Below are 13,775 nucleotides of genomic sequence, written 5' to 3'. Positions count from 1 at the left end.
GAGAAGAGTTCTGCTGAGCCTGCTGGGTCGCCTCATGGGAGGCCCGAGCAGAGGGTTAGGGCTGCACCGCGCTAGGGTTAGGGTCTGGGGTGGTTCATGACCCTGACTGCTCCCACTAGCCTCCCATGGATACCCTCGTATTTGCATATTACTGCTCAGGACACGGTAGGCGTTCTGCTCGTCGTGTGCGGTACCAGCTCACACAACACAGGCTATGGACACGCCACAAGAGTCTCGGCGTTTGCCCGCCATCTCCTCTCTCTCCCCCTCACCCGTCGGCTGACCGTCCACATCGTCTCTTCTGCCCCGCGCCACGTATTCGCTGACAGCATCGCCTGCGGTGCCCTCTACCGCTTCGCAGAAATCGACCCCGTCATTGTCCAGCCTTTGGCGTGAGCGCTTCCGTACTATCCTCACTATCTCTCTTACCCACGCCTCTCAGCTATCGTGTAGATCGGCAGAAGAGCTTCCAAGTTTTGCAAGAATTCCTCGCCAAGAAGGATGTCATGCTCGACCGTGAACGTGCGTGGCTCAAGGATATAGGAGCCAACTGCGTCCTCAGCGATGCCGCATTTTTGGGCTGGTGAGCAATCTCTCAGGCATAATTATTAATTAGTGAGGTTAACACCGACCCTGTCCAGTCTCGCTGCCAAGTCGGCTGGCATTCCTTCGATCTTAATCACAAATTTTACATTCGACTCTGTCTATAGCTACCTTGCTACGTCTGTCGTCGACGAACCTACTCCAGTTCGCATCACTCCTTCTAGCAGCACGCTCTCTACCTCGTCTTCGACAGGCACCAGTATATCATCATCCCCCTCTGAACAGCTACTTCCCGACGTTCCAATTCAGGAATCGGCCCTCAAACCCCTTGTAGCACAATTGCACCAAGGCTATCAACATGCTGATCTCCTTCTGCGACTCCCCGGTCACATACCTATCCCATCTTTCCTCAATCATCCGGCCCTACCTTCTTCTCAGTGGGTTGATCCTACTCTCAACGAATTTCATGATCACGTCAAGAAATCTCTCCTCTCTCCCTTGAATGCCCCGCAGCCGCTTGCTCCAAAGCCCTTCCCCAACTTAAATATTACAATCCCTCGTTCCGTTCGCGCTGCGCCTCTTCTGGTCAGGCCCCCTTCCTCTGGTATATATACCCCAGAAGGACGAGCAGCATTTTTGCACAAGAATGGTCTCCCGGACTTTACGGGAATGAAGATCCTCGTTGTCTCCTTTGGTGGCCAAGTCTTCAAGCGTCCGGATAATAGCCGAACGAGCGGCAGTCGTTTGCTAAGTCGCTCTCCAAGCCAGGAGGCTTTAGCCATTCATCCCACTAGAGGATTTGGTAGTGATGCTGATAGTGTTGGATCTGAGCGCGTTCATTTTTCCAGCAAGCGGTCCTCCAGGGAATATAGAGGCTCCCATAAATCTACCACAAGCGTGGATAGACTGGTTCTGATGCCCCGAGATCTCAATACTATTACACGTCCAGATCAAGCTGTTCCACTAGACCTTGAAGCCGTTAACAAAGGCCTTCGAACCCACATCAAATCTAAGCCCAACGGGTTGCCGACTCAACTCAAACATAGACACACCGGCTATCCAGACGAGAATGCTTTCGATTATTCTTCTAGCGATTGCGATAATGAAATAACTGGCTCCAAGGAAACCCAAGGTGAAGACGTTACCCTCTTTAATGGAATCGAAGCGACAGCCAAGCGAAGGCATACTCTTCCGAGGTCCAAACACAATATGCATCAACATCGAAGGCTTGCCACTCATTCTCAGATTCTAATTCCTGGTGCACCTCCGGCTAACAAGCACTCGCGCATGCCGAGTTTGAATGCACAGCAAAATCTGGGAGGCGATGCGAATTTTCCAGATATGTGTGTCATTCCGCCAACTCCTAGGCCTGATGCTATACCGCCTCCTATGAGTTCATCCCCTTTATCGGACGCGCGATATTTCAATCAAGGTCTTGAAATCGAGGAAACGCAAGTTGGGCTATTACCTGATGAGAATTGGATTGCGGTCATTTGTGGAGTGAGTAAAGAACAGTGGAATGCAGAGAATGAAGAGAGTGCTCTGCCGGAAGGGTTTTATGTCGCTCCGAGGGATGTGTACATGCCTGATTTAATTGCTATCGGAGATGTTGTTCTTGGTAAACTTGTGAGTAATTACATCCATGAGTCAGTTTTAGTTTGGTAAATTTATTGCTTCAATAGGGATACGGGATGACTTCAGAATGTGTAGACGCTTGCACTCCCTTTGTTTATGGTGACTTCCCTCCTCATCAAACTATTGCTTGCCGCTAAACAACAGATTTTTTAGTCTCGCGCCCACTCTTTGTTGAAGAACACGGACTTCGCATGTATCTCGATCAAGAAGGTGTAGGTATCGAGCTTTCTAGATCAGGATACGAAAATGGTGAATGGGCCCACTCGGTCGAACAAGCCTATCTCAGAGGCCAAGAAATGAAACGAAGAAAGCGAGAAAACGAATTAGAGTTCTATACGCAAATGCAGTCATCGGCTAAAGAAACATCTGGAGGCGGTGATCATGATAATGAACGATTGAGTGAAAGGGAAAGGCAGGGAAGAGAGATGGCTAGGGATGTGATTGATTGGGTTGATGGTGTCTGGGATATCTTGGGTGGTAAGAATACTCAAGGTAAAACAGATATAGAGAAGGCTGAAGCTGATTGTCCTGGCATGGATGGTCCGCTTACGCCAATCCGGCTCAAAGCAAGAGGAATCAAAATTTATTGATACTTGCTCTCGAGGCACACGTTGGACTGGACAAGTTACCTCTATCTTATTGTTGTTTCTGAACTGTTCTATCCTTCATCAACCTCTATCTGACTATTTTCATGTAAATCTCTTTGTAAGAAGCAGAGAGATACTTTGTAGCCACATATTTCCCGTAGATACACCACCCGTCATCGACGAACTTCTCGGTATTGTACATTACTAGTGTAGGAGTACATCCATACCATATACCCATAAACTCATGTATCTTATTATAGAGATTTCGAATACCTATCCGACTGCCTATCAGACGTCCTTCACCGAAGGATAAATCAGATGCAATGATAGCTTTTGCACCTTGTGTTCAACCAACTACTGAATGTAAAATTCTTGCCAAAAATTAAATGATTTACGCTATTCTAAACTACGACAGAGTAAACTACGATCGAGCAGCTATTAATGGCGTTGCTTGCGGTGTACGAGGGGTAATGACGGGTGTCGACGGAACTTTCTCATTAGCAGGTGGTGCACCATCCGGCAATGGCCCTCTCGTCCAATCTGGTAGAATACTAAGATTGGAATGTCCTGACACATCAGGTACCGTAGTCGTATCTTCTTGCTCCGGATTTTGGGCTGCAGCATCTGCTTCATCCCATCTTTCTCTTGATACCTCGGTACCACCGGTTTTGAGAGATCTAAAAAATGAGAGAAATAAATTGGCGAAAAGCAACACTAAAAAAAATGAGACTAAATGCGTACCCGGCTAGAGAACCACCAACCCAAGCCATTAGTGACGGTGCAAAAGCCGGCGCCTTTCCGGCATTCGCAGCAGCCCGACTGGAATTCGGGGGCGGTGGCGACGGATTATTTAAGATCGAGATATAGGGGACGAGCGATCTAAGAGATGCATATCGGTCATAAACAGGTGTAAATGGTCTTCTAGGATGCGTTGACTCCTTGTGAGTGCGAGTTATAGGAGGTTGAATACAGCGCAAAATTTCTGCATGTAGTCGTGGAATGAATCCCGGTAGCATCGCGGTACCGCCTATAACAAGTATAGAACACGCAAGTGTTTTTCGTAGGTCCACGGGAGTTTTGAGAAGTACATCGAGTATGAGTTCGGCAAGACTGCTTTCATCAATGTCACCCCCTTCAAAGAGAACTTCGGCTGCTCGTTCCCTTATCCAGCCTGGAATTACCAATGTACCTTGGCCTGTACCTGTTGGTTGATGTGCGGCAGGGGTAACGCGCATCCGAATTGTGGTCGCTGTTGAATATCTCTTGTAGAGATTGGCAATCCCTTGCAAGTGACCTTCACCGGCCATGCCCTCTTCAGAAGCGGGCGTACGAGGATCGTTTTGTTGGGATGCTGATTCTGAGGTTTCGGCTTGAGAAACCATATTCTCAGACAATTCAGCGGTGGAGAATTCGGATTCGGAAGGCGTCATGTCATCGCTTGGAGGGACTTCGGGCTCAACTTCAGGTTCAGAATCCATGTATTCGAGCATCGGTTCTTCTTCCGATGGTGTGGCTTCTCGATCATTCAGGTCTTCATGAAACTCGGGCATCAATTCGCTCACAAAACAACAGCGCGTTTTGATCTCTTCAACTAGTTCTTCCGTAAGGATTTCTTGGGGAACACGGGTTGCTCGCTCAGATTCTGGTACGATAGTTGTAGAGCTTAGTGTTGCCAAGGGCGGGATATAGGTCCCGAACATCAAAAGAAGAGCCCGTAGATGTTGTGTGAGCTGACAACCTGCTTGAGGTGTTGTTCGGAGCTGGGGAAAGAGAGGCCGCGAAGCAAAAATCTACGGATTGTCAGGGAGTGTACCGAAAATAGTCGATTGTAATCGTACCGGCAGGGCCACGGACTCTAGGTGACCGCAATCAACTACAAGGCCAGTTATTCGCCCCACAGAAAGCAGTGATAAAAGGTGGCTCGAAGCAAAAGACACGGATGGAACCTATTTGGGCTTTCAAAATGCTGCTACCGAGAGGTATTCTTTGAAACTTACATGGTTGTCGAACAAAATCTTTGCAATAAGCTCCTTGATATATAAAGGTAGCAGAGGATGTTCAACAAGGATGACTTTTCTCGCTTTCGGATCTGTCATCAACGAGCTTTACAGTCATTCAATCCATAACGCAAGAACAAAGAGACCTGTTCCAGATCTACGCACTCATGGAAGACCGACCGGAGACATTTTTGTAGGCGGATTTCCAGCATCCTATCTTCTTCCGCTCGTTCTCGTGGATCTGCCGCTTTAGAAAGATTCCATAGGGTGTCGCTTGGGCCTACGGCATAAAAGACATCGCGTGGCCTGCCTTCGCCGCTGAAGCCAACTTTCCAAATACGTGAGCCCGGATCGATGATGACACGGTCTTCGACACCGTATAATGAATGTCGTCTGGTCGTCGCATAATGCGGGGATGGTTGGATGGCTTGCGCATTTGCTACTCTCGACGCGACGGGCGTAGTTGGTGGCTGCGTGGGTCGAGTTGCAGGCTGTGTTGGCATGACGGGGGATGAAAGTAGTCAACACTTGCAACAGGCCTCTCGTTCATCACGTGAAGTAATTAATGCGAGAACCAGAATTCTAATTACTTGCGACATGAACCCAACGTATAATCGTGTATATCTACAATGCAAGAGAATAATAATAAAGAAGTTATGACTTCCTTGTAGAAAGACGAGCGGTGAAAAGCAAGATAAGAATTGCCCAGTGTTCGAATTGTTCTTTCGACATGAAGAGAACACCTTGTGAGAGAACAGCTTTCACGATTTGTGCTTGCATTCCCTGTCCATGCACATCATTTAAACGTCCCAAGCTAGAACCACATAATCAGTGAACGTACCTGGTACCAACCGAGGAAACCTTCTCGTTTCCAGACTCGTTTAAGAATTGCAACTGCACTAGCGTCTTTGTTCTTGGCGTGTCGATAACTTTGGGGCGGCGGCAACTCTTCTTCATATTCAACCTCCTCTGAATCTCCATTACGCGCTTGAATACGGACTTTGGCCATAATATAAGGATATGTCACCTGTTAAGATTAGCTATATAAATTTTGAGAAAGATTAAAGCACCTACGATGGTGGCAAGAGTTTTACTGAAGGCGCCGGCGAGAAAGTTGAGTCCAGGTGACATTTTTGACGATTCGTTCTTGCTGGCAATGAGCACAAGATTCTTCACTCGTTCGAAAACACCATATGTAATGGCCGGGTTGACGGTAAGGACCAAACCTGGCTTTAGACCCGACCATAAACCGGAGACACCTTCCTTCTCGATGATCTCATTGGCAACAGTGAGGAATGAGTCGTCGGATTTTTCATTATCCGAAGTGATAACGCCCTTTCCCTTCGAGACATTGGGTCGCCCAACCTGTTGGCGGGTGGCTATGACAGCGACTGGGATGGTAAATATCTGGGCGAGTGCACCAGCAACTGCTCCTAGAAGCAACTCCATCGCTGTCGATAAGGCTGGCATTTTGGATCCGGGAGGTAGTTTGCGCATCATGCGCTTTATATAGGTACCCCGGACGAGGGAGTAGAAAAAGAAATAGGCATATTCTAGAAATGATTTTGAGATATGTCCCGGATCAAGCCCGGACGCTGTACGCACGCATGGAGAAGGTGTTCAGCATAGTCGCGCCGAATCCACGAAATAAGCCGGAAACCCCGTCCTTCTTGTATATTTTGAGTAGCACAGAGAGTATCGAAAGGTCGGCCTTGTCCTTGACTTTTCCATCGGACGACGCAACTTGGATCCTAGTCTTCGCACTAATGACCTATGAGTGTACGCAAGATTTGATAGGATAAATTTCATACACGTCCAGAGGATAGACAACCCTATGTCATCTCGTATAAGCAGTGGAGGCAAGTGAATGAAGAGAATGACTTACGCGTTACTGAAGCAGCCTCCAAGAGCACCAGCCAATGCAGCTCCTAACGGGCTGAGTACTGGCTTTGACTGAACGGACATTGGGGGAGATGGGGTGGTGCAAGACGAAAGAAGGAGCGCATTTTGATATAGGACCGGCTACTTGATGACTCCGGGAATACATCATTGACACTTCGAGTTCCGCCATGTGATTTGTCCTCCTCTATCAGTCCATGCCACCGAACTTCCCGCAAAACCTCAGCATAGCTCCGTCAGCTCACCCGTCCGTCAAGCTATCCCCTCACTTTTCACATAACGCACAGTGCGAAGCCATCACTCAGTATGGCATAGCTGGTCGTGTCTGGTATACCCACGCCACCTCTCCCGCCAGCCCCACGCCTCAATAGTATCCAGGGAATCAGCATACTTGACGTCACTCTACGTCGATCCACTTCCGAATCTCGAATTTGATTTACCTTTTCCCGGTGTATCTTCCCCACTCACGATCATTGAGCTTGGGTCTGGAACCGGCATTGTCGCTGCTGCCATTGCACAGGTTCTCGACGCACAACGAGACCTTGTGGTTGCCACCGATCTACCAGACGTGAACAGCTCTGTGATTCCAATGGCTTGCTCGATCTGATCTTCAAATTGCGCTAGGTTTGTCCACTACTCGAAAAAAACCTCTCAGCCGTACCTGCAACATTGGTACGCCCTCTCACATGGGGAAATAATGAACATCTTCGTCGAATCTCCTCCGAACTATCTTCAATGTCTGATCCAAGGAAGCTGACACATATCATCTGTAGCGATCTGGTGAGAGCCACGCTCACGAACATTTGTGTCTCAACATTCAACGACAAATCGCAGATTTATTTCCCAGAACTCTTGGCTCCTCTTCTCCGATGTCTACTCCACCTCACTTCCGAATCTTTTGTTCAAAACTCTTCTCCGCCCGTGGTCATTATCTCGTACAAGATTCGTAGTCTCATCAAAGAATCCCCATTCTGGTCTGCCTTTGGTCTTTGGTTTGATTTTCAACCAATCCTCGCCAGGGCTATTCTTATACCAAAGACAACGCAGGAAAGAGCCGAAGTGGTAGAGACGCAGTGGTATCGATTCGGTGCAGACGAAGAAAACATGTTTATTTTTGTTGCGCATCGCAAACCCGAATCTGTTGGTTGGCAAATACCCACGAAAGACCATGATCTCCTGAATGGTGTCTATGCAGGAGGCAGCTCAGAGACAAAACATGATGATACTTTCGAGTCTTTGTTACTGCTTTCACTACAATAAACATCGATTTGGATTATCATCATTGCGTTGTAACCTATGCAACCCAAGAAAGTAGCACCGAAAATGGAATTGGCATATACAAACCAAGCAAGGGATGCGACATGTGCAATGATGTTTTCAATTAATCGGAAACTCTTAGTTTCCTATGTCTTCTATTGTACTTTAGAATATCGAAAAATAGCAATATGAGGGTATGACTAGGATACACAAAACATTTAAATGAGATCGTAAGGGACGTAAAGCCATCAAGGACCGTCAACGTCTTGTTTAAGATCATGTTTAAGTCATGAAAAAAAATAAAGGGGAAGGGAAGGGTTCCGGTGCGGCGGGTAGAGCCAGCATCTACCAGCACGACACGGAGATAAATATGTAATGAGACGAAAGAAGAAAAGAGATGCAGATGGTTCATCGCAACAAAAGACGGGCCATGAGCGAGAAAGCGATATGGGGATGAAAGGGTTTAGGGGGGAGAGTCAATTGTTGTCCGTATCGGAGTGCGTACTAGCGCAGAATAAATATCGTGAAAGGGGAAAGGAAAACAAAAAGAAGTGTGAGGGATCATCCATAAACATGAATCATACGACCATAAGTCCATATGCAGGCATCTGCAATCGAACATCGTCACTTTGCATACACGCAACAGCAGGATCATAGGCAGGTGGAGCCAAGGGTACCGCCCTGGGACCTCTTGCATGCATTGTAGCAATTTCCACCGGCTCGCACACAAGTTCTGTGCTCGAACTTGGCTTGAAACCCGGTGCATTAAACGGGCTCAGAACCACAGAATAAGCGACACCGAAGTGACCCATATCAGATGAGGGCCGCAGATCTTTCGAAAGGTGGATCTCTCCCTCGAGTTGGCGGCGGTGAGTGGTGCTCGCCATGGTCTGAGAAGGCCACCAGCAAGCGGTTCCTATCTCGTCTACGGACTCGTTCCATGCTACGTCAGGTCGGGCGAAATAAGTTTGGTTGTAAAATCGGACTCGGCGCTGTAGAGATAGGACAATCGAACTTGGCCTCGCTAAAATGTCAAGAGCCTCACTGTCTGTCCCTTCAATGGTAAGACAGCAGGGGATGGCAGTCCCTCGAGTAAAACAAAGGGGTTTAGCTATGGCGAGCTGATCGATATGTCATTACACAAGTTGCGCTGAAAAGGGCAATGTACGTACCGTACAACGGGTCTCGATTTTGCGAGATTTGGATATCACACCACGACAAGAAACTGGACCGAGAGGTTTCCATCCATCTGGATCAGTTTGGGGGTTGGGAAGAGGACAACCTTGCTGGTACGCAAGCTGTCGAAGAAGTGAAGGTGGGTCTGGTCGTGTGCTAGAAATAAATCCAAACGCGGTTTTGATCCTGGAGCAAAAAGTTAGCTCGAGCACTTTTCCAAGAGAAAGAATGAAACAAGACATACTCGCTACTTGCCCGCAACTTGCCCCTCGAGATATGCAGCTTAAGGTCATACTGAACGCTCACTCTCGTGTGGCGCTCAAGGAAGGTCTCAGGAAGTCGGCATTCTTGCGTATCGCCCGTCCCGGTGGCTACCTTAACTGTTCTTGGGATGGCAATGGACAGGGGCCAAATGCAGTTCCCAAGAAGTTTGGTGCCCGTCGTATTCTGGGATGACGAAGGAAGTCGTGGCGCATCAGAAGCCCTGGACCAGACAGGGACATTATGGCGTAAAAATATGAAGGAATCTCCCTCAGAAGATCCAGTTACTACTCGACCAGTGATCTATAGCCAATTACAATGAGAACAATTGAGATTGAACGGGTAGAAGTCTCTCCTCACCGTAATATAAATCGCATGAATAGAATCGCCCTTCTCAGCATCAATCGTCAGTTGTCCCCGGATGTTCTCCTTCTCAAAGAAGGTTGGCAGAGACTTAGAGGATTTAGCGCTGCTGTGAATCTTGAGGACGACCTTGCCATCGTTAATTTGATAGGTATGTTCCGTGGGTTCCCGTGGCGCCACCTGCACAGGTTGATTAAGGGTATAACGGCGTGAATAAGGAGGAAGTTCAGTCGACGCTGGTGCCTGCCCAGATCGAGTGGAGGATGCCCTGTAGCTAGGTGGTGCCAAAGCGTTCATGCCAGGTGGGGAAACAGGAACCGACCTGGAGTTATATACTTACCCATTGTTACTCTGACGGATATACCTAGATTAGGTTCCCTATTGTAGTTGAGTGATACTACGGATATACGACGGAGTTGAGGACATTTGGGACAATTGTTAGTGGCATTCCTGAGAAACGACAAACTAGCGTTGTTAGATCTATTTTTGATCGTCGCTCACGTGCAGCTCTAATTGTTCAATTCAGTGACGGTATCAGAAGCCGTCATCCCTGGAGGTTTCCTCGAAGACACCTGTAACAGTTCATTACTCCAAACTCTCTGCGCAAAGTATCTAGACAATAAGAAATGGAACGCCTTCTCATCTCTGTCCCTTAAACCTGCCGAGGAGCAACAATTGAGTAACAATTAGGCCGGACTTTTTTGGCTCACTTCGGTGATCCGCCTGTCTCTCCATCAAGTTGCACTCGTAGACAATAAGTGTCGTGTTTTTCGAAACTCAGAAACCGGGTATCATTGATCCTGGTCGACTAATGGCTGTAACGAGAGGAAATCACAGTCACCGAGGAAGGATAATTGCACTAAATCTGGTGAAAGATCTGATGAAGTGCACTCATATCACTAGACACTGGTCAGTATTCAGTTTATCCAAGCATGAAACAATTGTGTAAGAGGCGCTATCCACCTATTTACACGAGTGTTGGAAATACTCAGAAAGATCCCATCACGACAGAGATTGACAGCACCACGCTTCTAGGTATCACAAAAGCTCAACTTCCGCGTGGGGGAAGCCTCACCAAGAGAACAAAAACAAGCTTTGAACCATGAAACTCAAGATCTCTAAAATAGTCCCAAGAATGTCAGCAATCTAGAAATTTGAAGCATCAGCCTCCACTTAAAAATGCTCTAAATACGTACCCCCTGTGTGGGTATGACAAAGTTGCCGTCGATTGTTCGATTCAAAACTGACATTGCGAGCCCTTTCAGAGTATTTTCACTGTTCCATGGCAATAAATAAATAGGAAACAAGCTGTTTGGAATTCTTGGGGAATCGACAGTTGCGCGGTCCCGGAAAGCCCCTTATGACATCCATCCCGTCTACAATGTGCAAAAGGCACTCCGTATAGATTCGTAGAGACAACCGAAGGCGAAAGTTACATGTGCAAGCCGAGATCAAATCTGGAAATCTGCGTAGATAAAGGCCTTCGTAGCGTGGGGCGAATTACGCTTTATAATCCCCTTCCGAGATTTGCGAAATTGTGTCTTCCAATGGAATTGAGAAGGCGTTACGAGAGCCCTCGGCCTTCACGAACTCCGCACACTCCTTGTGACTCTTTTCAATGTCGACCATCCATAAGGCGATAGTACTCAATACACCTCTGAAGAGAACAACAAACCATCAGTTGCAAATTCACCCCGAAAATTTTTTCTAGTAAACTCACAATCCGAATAAAAATGCAAAAGGCATATTGTCATTGTTGTTGGCCGCAGTAATTATCGCGCTCGAAACAAGGGGACCAATGAAAGCGGAAGTTTTGCCGACCTGGTAGCCTGGTTCAATATGATCTCAGTTACTAGGAGCAAGAAGATTACAGACCACTGAAAATAATGCGAAGAACAAGAACCTAAGTTTACTTGTTAGTTATTAATTTTCCCGGTTAGAGAGGTCGGCCTACATTTGTTGCATTGGCGATACTTCGCTGATCATAGTTTGACTATACGCATACCAAGGGCACACCATCAAACCGTAAAAGGCTTGGTAGGCCCTGGTAGTATATTTGTCGGCACAAAGTCAATCCAAAGATGTGCAAGCTTACCATACTTCCCAAACGTGTTTGAAACCGAATCTATTGGTGTGAACACCTATCAAGCCCCAGATAGTCAACAACTGGGATCTGTTTTTAGACGCCATTTCAGGAACATAGTTATTTGCTCACAATTATCCAGAATACGTTAAACAAAAGCATCTACTAATATTCAATGACTCGTAGAGAAAGAAATAGCTTGACATACTGTTTTGGTCCGAATTTTGTAGCGCTTCTGCACCAACCAGTGCACACTATACAAAGATGAAATGAGATTAAGAAAATCAGGGCAATGAACACCCACTATATCCCGATTCCTTGAGCCGCCAGGCCGACAATGAGGAGATATGTAAGGTCCAATGTGGAATAAGAGACAATGCTATAGACCAAAAACGTCAGATACATCTTCCATGGGTCTCCGATTGAACATGCCTATTTTGTAGTGTAGCTATGACAGTACTGTGAGGATCTATCAGTGCGGGCAATTTCTGGAGCTCGAAGTGCACTCACACAGTGGTGTTGAGGACGTCACCCCTGTGAAGTTGCGTAAGGTAAAATACATCGACTCAGGAATGGGGAACCGACATAAGGAAGTAGAAAACCAAGTAAAGGAAGGTTTGCTTTAATTTCATACATTCTCGAAACGCGACGTAAACTTGCTTGACTCCAATCGTCATTAAATTGGTGTTCGGAGGTATTTTGAGTCCAGGTCGTCGCTTCTCGAAGATAAACCATGGTATGGAGCAGAGGACTGTAAACTTGATAAGTAGAGAGGCGACAAAGAAACACATTCGACTTACGCCACATTCCGCCGGCAAAAGCCAGTAGAATACTGAAAGCTCGGGTATTGTTCTCAGTACTCTGGTCACTTTTGACCGCTTTGAGTATTCCGACCATAATGACCAAGATAATAACTTCTCCTGAAGAGCAAACGGCAAAGGCAATGTTAGCTATCCGATTCCTGGCCAGCGATTCAAATTTCGCATGTTCTTCAGGACTGTACACTTTATTAAAGCGGGATCTGAAAAACGAAGGATATACTCACTCTTTTGCTCCAGCTAATACCTCTTTTGATGATTCCTGGACTTCAGGCAGATCTCTGGCTAGACCAGGGAACGCAGCCGTCCAGAAAGTCAACGTAAGCTGGCCATACAATGGGTAAGAAAGTGATGGTCATTAGTTGATAATGCGTACCTGATATGTGATCACTGTCGAGGATTATACGGTCAGTCGGAGATAATGTGGATCCAGTGGAATAGTTACATCCTAGAATATAAAGGACTACCCCCGCTTCCCATTTTGAGGGAACATCTACGCCCAACCAAGAGAAGGAGACGGCGACAGCCACAATTGTGAAGAATATTGTGATATTTGGCCTATAGGAAGGTTAATGATTCATACGTCCAGATTAAAGGATGGTAGGGAGGACCTCCAGACGCCGTAATCGGCCCATGCGCCTATGATAAGTAGGACGGCAGCTTGTATCGCAAAGCTGATACCATTCGTGAGAAGAACGATAGAATTGACTATAATATCGTTATCGGTTTATAGCAGTCATGGCCAATAAATGATCAGGCTCACCATCACGTATCTGGCCAAGATATGGTAATACGCAATCGCCCGTTCCACAGGGCGTGGTGAAGGGCGCTTGAGAGGGGTCGTAACCTGCCAAGAAGAGCAGATTTTGGAACTGAGAGGGGCCATAGTTAAATCCAGAGAGGCCATTGTTCCCGATGTAATAAATATAGTACGACCAGAGCTCTCGTCGTGTTGTAGTTGTATTTTTCTTGTCTGTTGGAACAGCGATGACTTGCTCGGCTTCAGCCTTTTCCTCTTCGATGTTAACCATGTTACGGTTGTTAACAAGGTGATGAAAGCACGTGGGGACTTTTGGCAGTCAATTCAACCATTTCTCGCACACGCTGTATGTTGGAGTGATGGCAATTTTTTATTTTGTTTTTTTGGAGTGGTGGG

The 13,775-nt window shown here is 46.9% G+C and overlaps 6 protein-coding genes across 6 annotated transcripts; 2 read left to right on the top strand and 4 right to left on the bottom strand.

The window, feature by feature from the left end:
* Positions 1-125: 125 nt before the first annotated feature.
* AGABI2DRAFT_116256 (hypothetical protein) lies at positions 126-2,768 on the top strand (the record flags this gene model as incomplete). The annotated part of the gene is made up of 6 exons (XM_006459215.1): positions 126-165; positions 212-392; positions 443-583; positions 642-2,169; positions 2,226-2,277; positions 2,332-2,768. The coding sequence occupies 6 exons, from the start codon at positions 126-128 to the stop codon at positions 2,766-2,768; spliced, it is 2,379 nt and encodes a 792-aa protein (XP_006459278.1).
* A 371-nt stretch (positions 2,769-3,139) lies between these two features.
* Positions 3,140-5,265, bottom strand: AGABI2DRAFT_201352 (hypothetical protein; the record flags this gene model as incomplete). The annotated part of the gene is made up of 5 exons (XM_006459214.1): positions 3,140-3,442; positions 3,507-4,555; positions 4,604-4,711; positions 4,763-4,868; positions 4,928-5,265. 5 exons carry the CDS (start codon positions 5,263-5,265, stop codon positions 3,187-3,189), a joined length of 1,857 nt encoding a protein of 618 aa, XP_006459277.1. The 3' UTR covers positions 3,140-3,186.
* Positions 5,266-5,321: 56 nt separating this feature from the next.
* AGABI2DRAFT_218314 (hypothetical protein) lies at positions 5,322-6,748 on the bottom strand. Its single transcript, XM_006459213.1, has 6 exons — positions 6,648-6,748; positions 6,574-6,594; positions 6,368-6,525; positions 5,837-6,315; positions 5,604-5,789; positions 5,322-5,545 (listed from the first exon to the last, which is right to left on the bottom strand). Exons 1-6 carry the CDS (start codon positions 6,725-6,727, stop codon positions 5,417-5,419), a joined length of 1,053 nt encoding a protein of 350 aa, XP_006459276.1. The 5' UTR covers positions 6,728-6,748; the 3' UTR covers positions 5,322-5,416.
* Positions 6,749-6,858: 110 nt separating this feature from the next.
* On the top strand, positions 6,859-7,921 carry AGABI2DRAFT_201345 (hypothetical protein; the record flags this gene model as incomplete). Its single annotated transcript, XM_006459212.1, has 4 exons — positions 6,859-6,989; positions 7,040-7,229; positions 7,286-7,441; positions 7,496-7,921. 4 exons carry the CDS (start codon positions 6,859-6,861, stop codon positions 7,919-7,921), a joined length of 903 nt encoding a protein of 300 aa, XP_006459275.1.
* A 96-nt stretch (positions 7,922-8,017) lies between these two features.
* AGABI2DRAFT_218308 (hypothetical protein) lies at positions 8,018-10,015 on the bottom strand (the record flags this gene model as incomplete). The annotated part of the gene is made up of 4 exons (XM_006459211.1): positions 8,018-9,039; positions 9,091-9,280; positions 9,339-9,658; positions 9,716-10,015. 4 exons carry the CDS (start codon positions 10,013-10,015, stop codon positions 8,497-8,499), a joined length of 1,353 nt encoding a protein of 450 aa, XP_006459274.1. The 3' UTR covers positions 8,018-8,496.
* A 1,052-nt stretch (positions 10,016-11,067) lies between these two features.
* AGABI2DRAFT_183996 (hypothetical protein) lies at positions 11,068-13,650 on the bottom strand (the record flags this gene model as incomplete). Its single annotated transcript, XM_006459210.1, has 17 exons — positions 11,068-11,375; positions 11,439-11,539; positions 11,594-11,621; positions 11,673-11,762; positions 11,814-11,884; positions 11,934-11,963; positions 12,010-12,055; positions 12,106-12,180; positions 12,234-12,260; positions 12,312-12,335; positions 12,387-12,552; positions 12,602-12,798; positions 12,847-12,944; positions 12,996-13,009; positions 13,065-13,177; positions 13,231-13,327; positions 13,383-13,650. The coding sequence occupies 17 exons, from the start codon at positions 13,648-13,650 to the stop codon at positions 11,219-11,221; spliced, it is 1,602 nt and encodes a 533-aa protein (XP_006459273.1). The 3' UTR covers positions 11,068-11,218.
* Positions 13,651-13,775: the final 125 nt, after the last annotated feature.

This window comes from Agaricus bisporus, assembly GCF_000300575.1.
Source record: "Agaricus bisporus var. bisporus H97 unplaced genomic scaffold AGABI2scaffold_3, whole genome shotgun sequence".
NCBI lineage: Eukaryota > Fungi > Basidiomycota > Agaricomycetes > Agaricales > Agaricaceae > Agaricus > Agaricus bisporus.
This window is presented reverse-complemented; position numbering and strand designations above follow the sequence as displayed.

Coding starts and splice junctions, on each gene's coding strand:
- AGABI2DRAFT_218314 (XM_006459213.1), bottom strand. CDS start 6,727: ATGTCCGTTCAGTCAAAGCCAGTACTCAGCCCGTTAGGAGCTGCATTG. Junction 6,316..6,367: donor GCTGAACACCTTCTCCATGC/GTGCGTACAGCG, acceptor AATCATTTCTAG/AATATGCCTATTTCTTTTTC. Junction 5,790..5,836: donor GTAAAACTCTTGCCACCATC/GTAGGTGCTTTA, acceptor TAATCTTAACAG/GTGACATATCCTTATATTAT.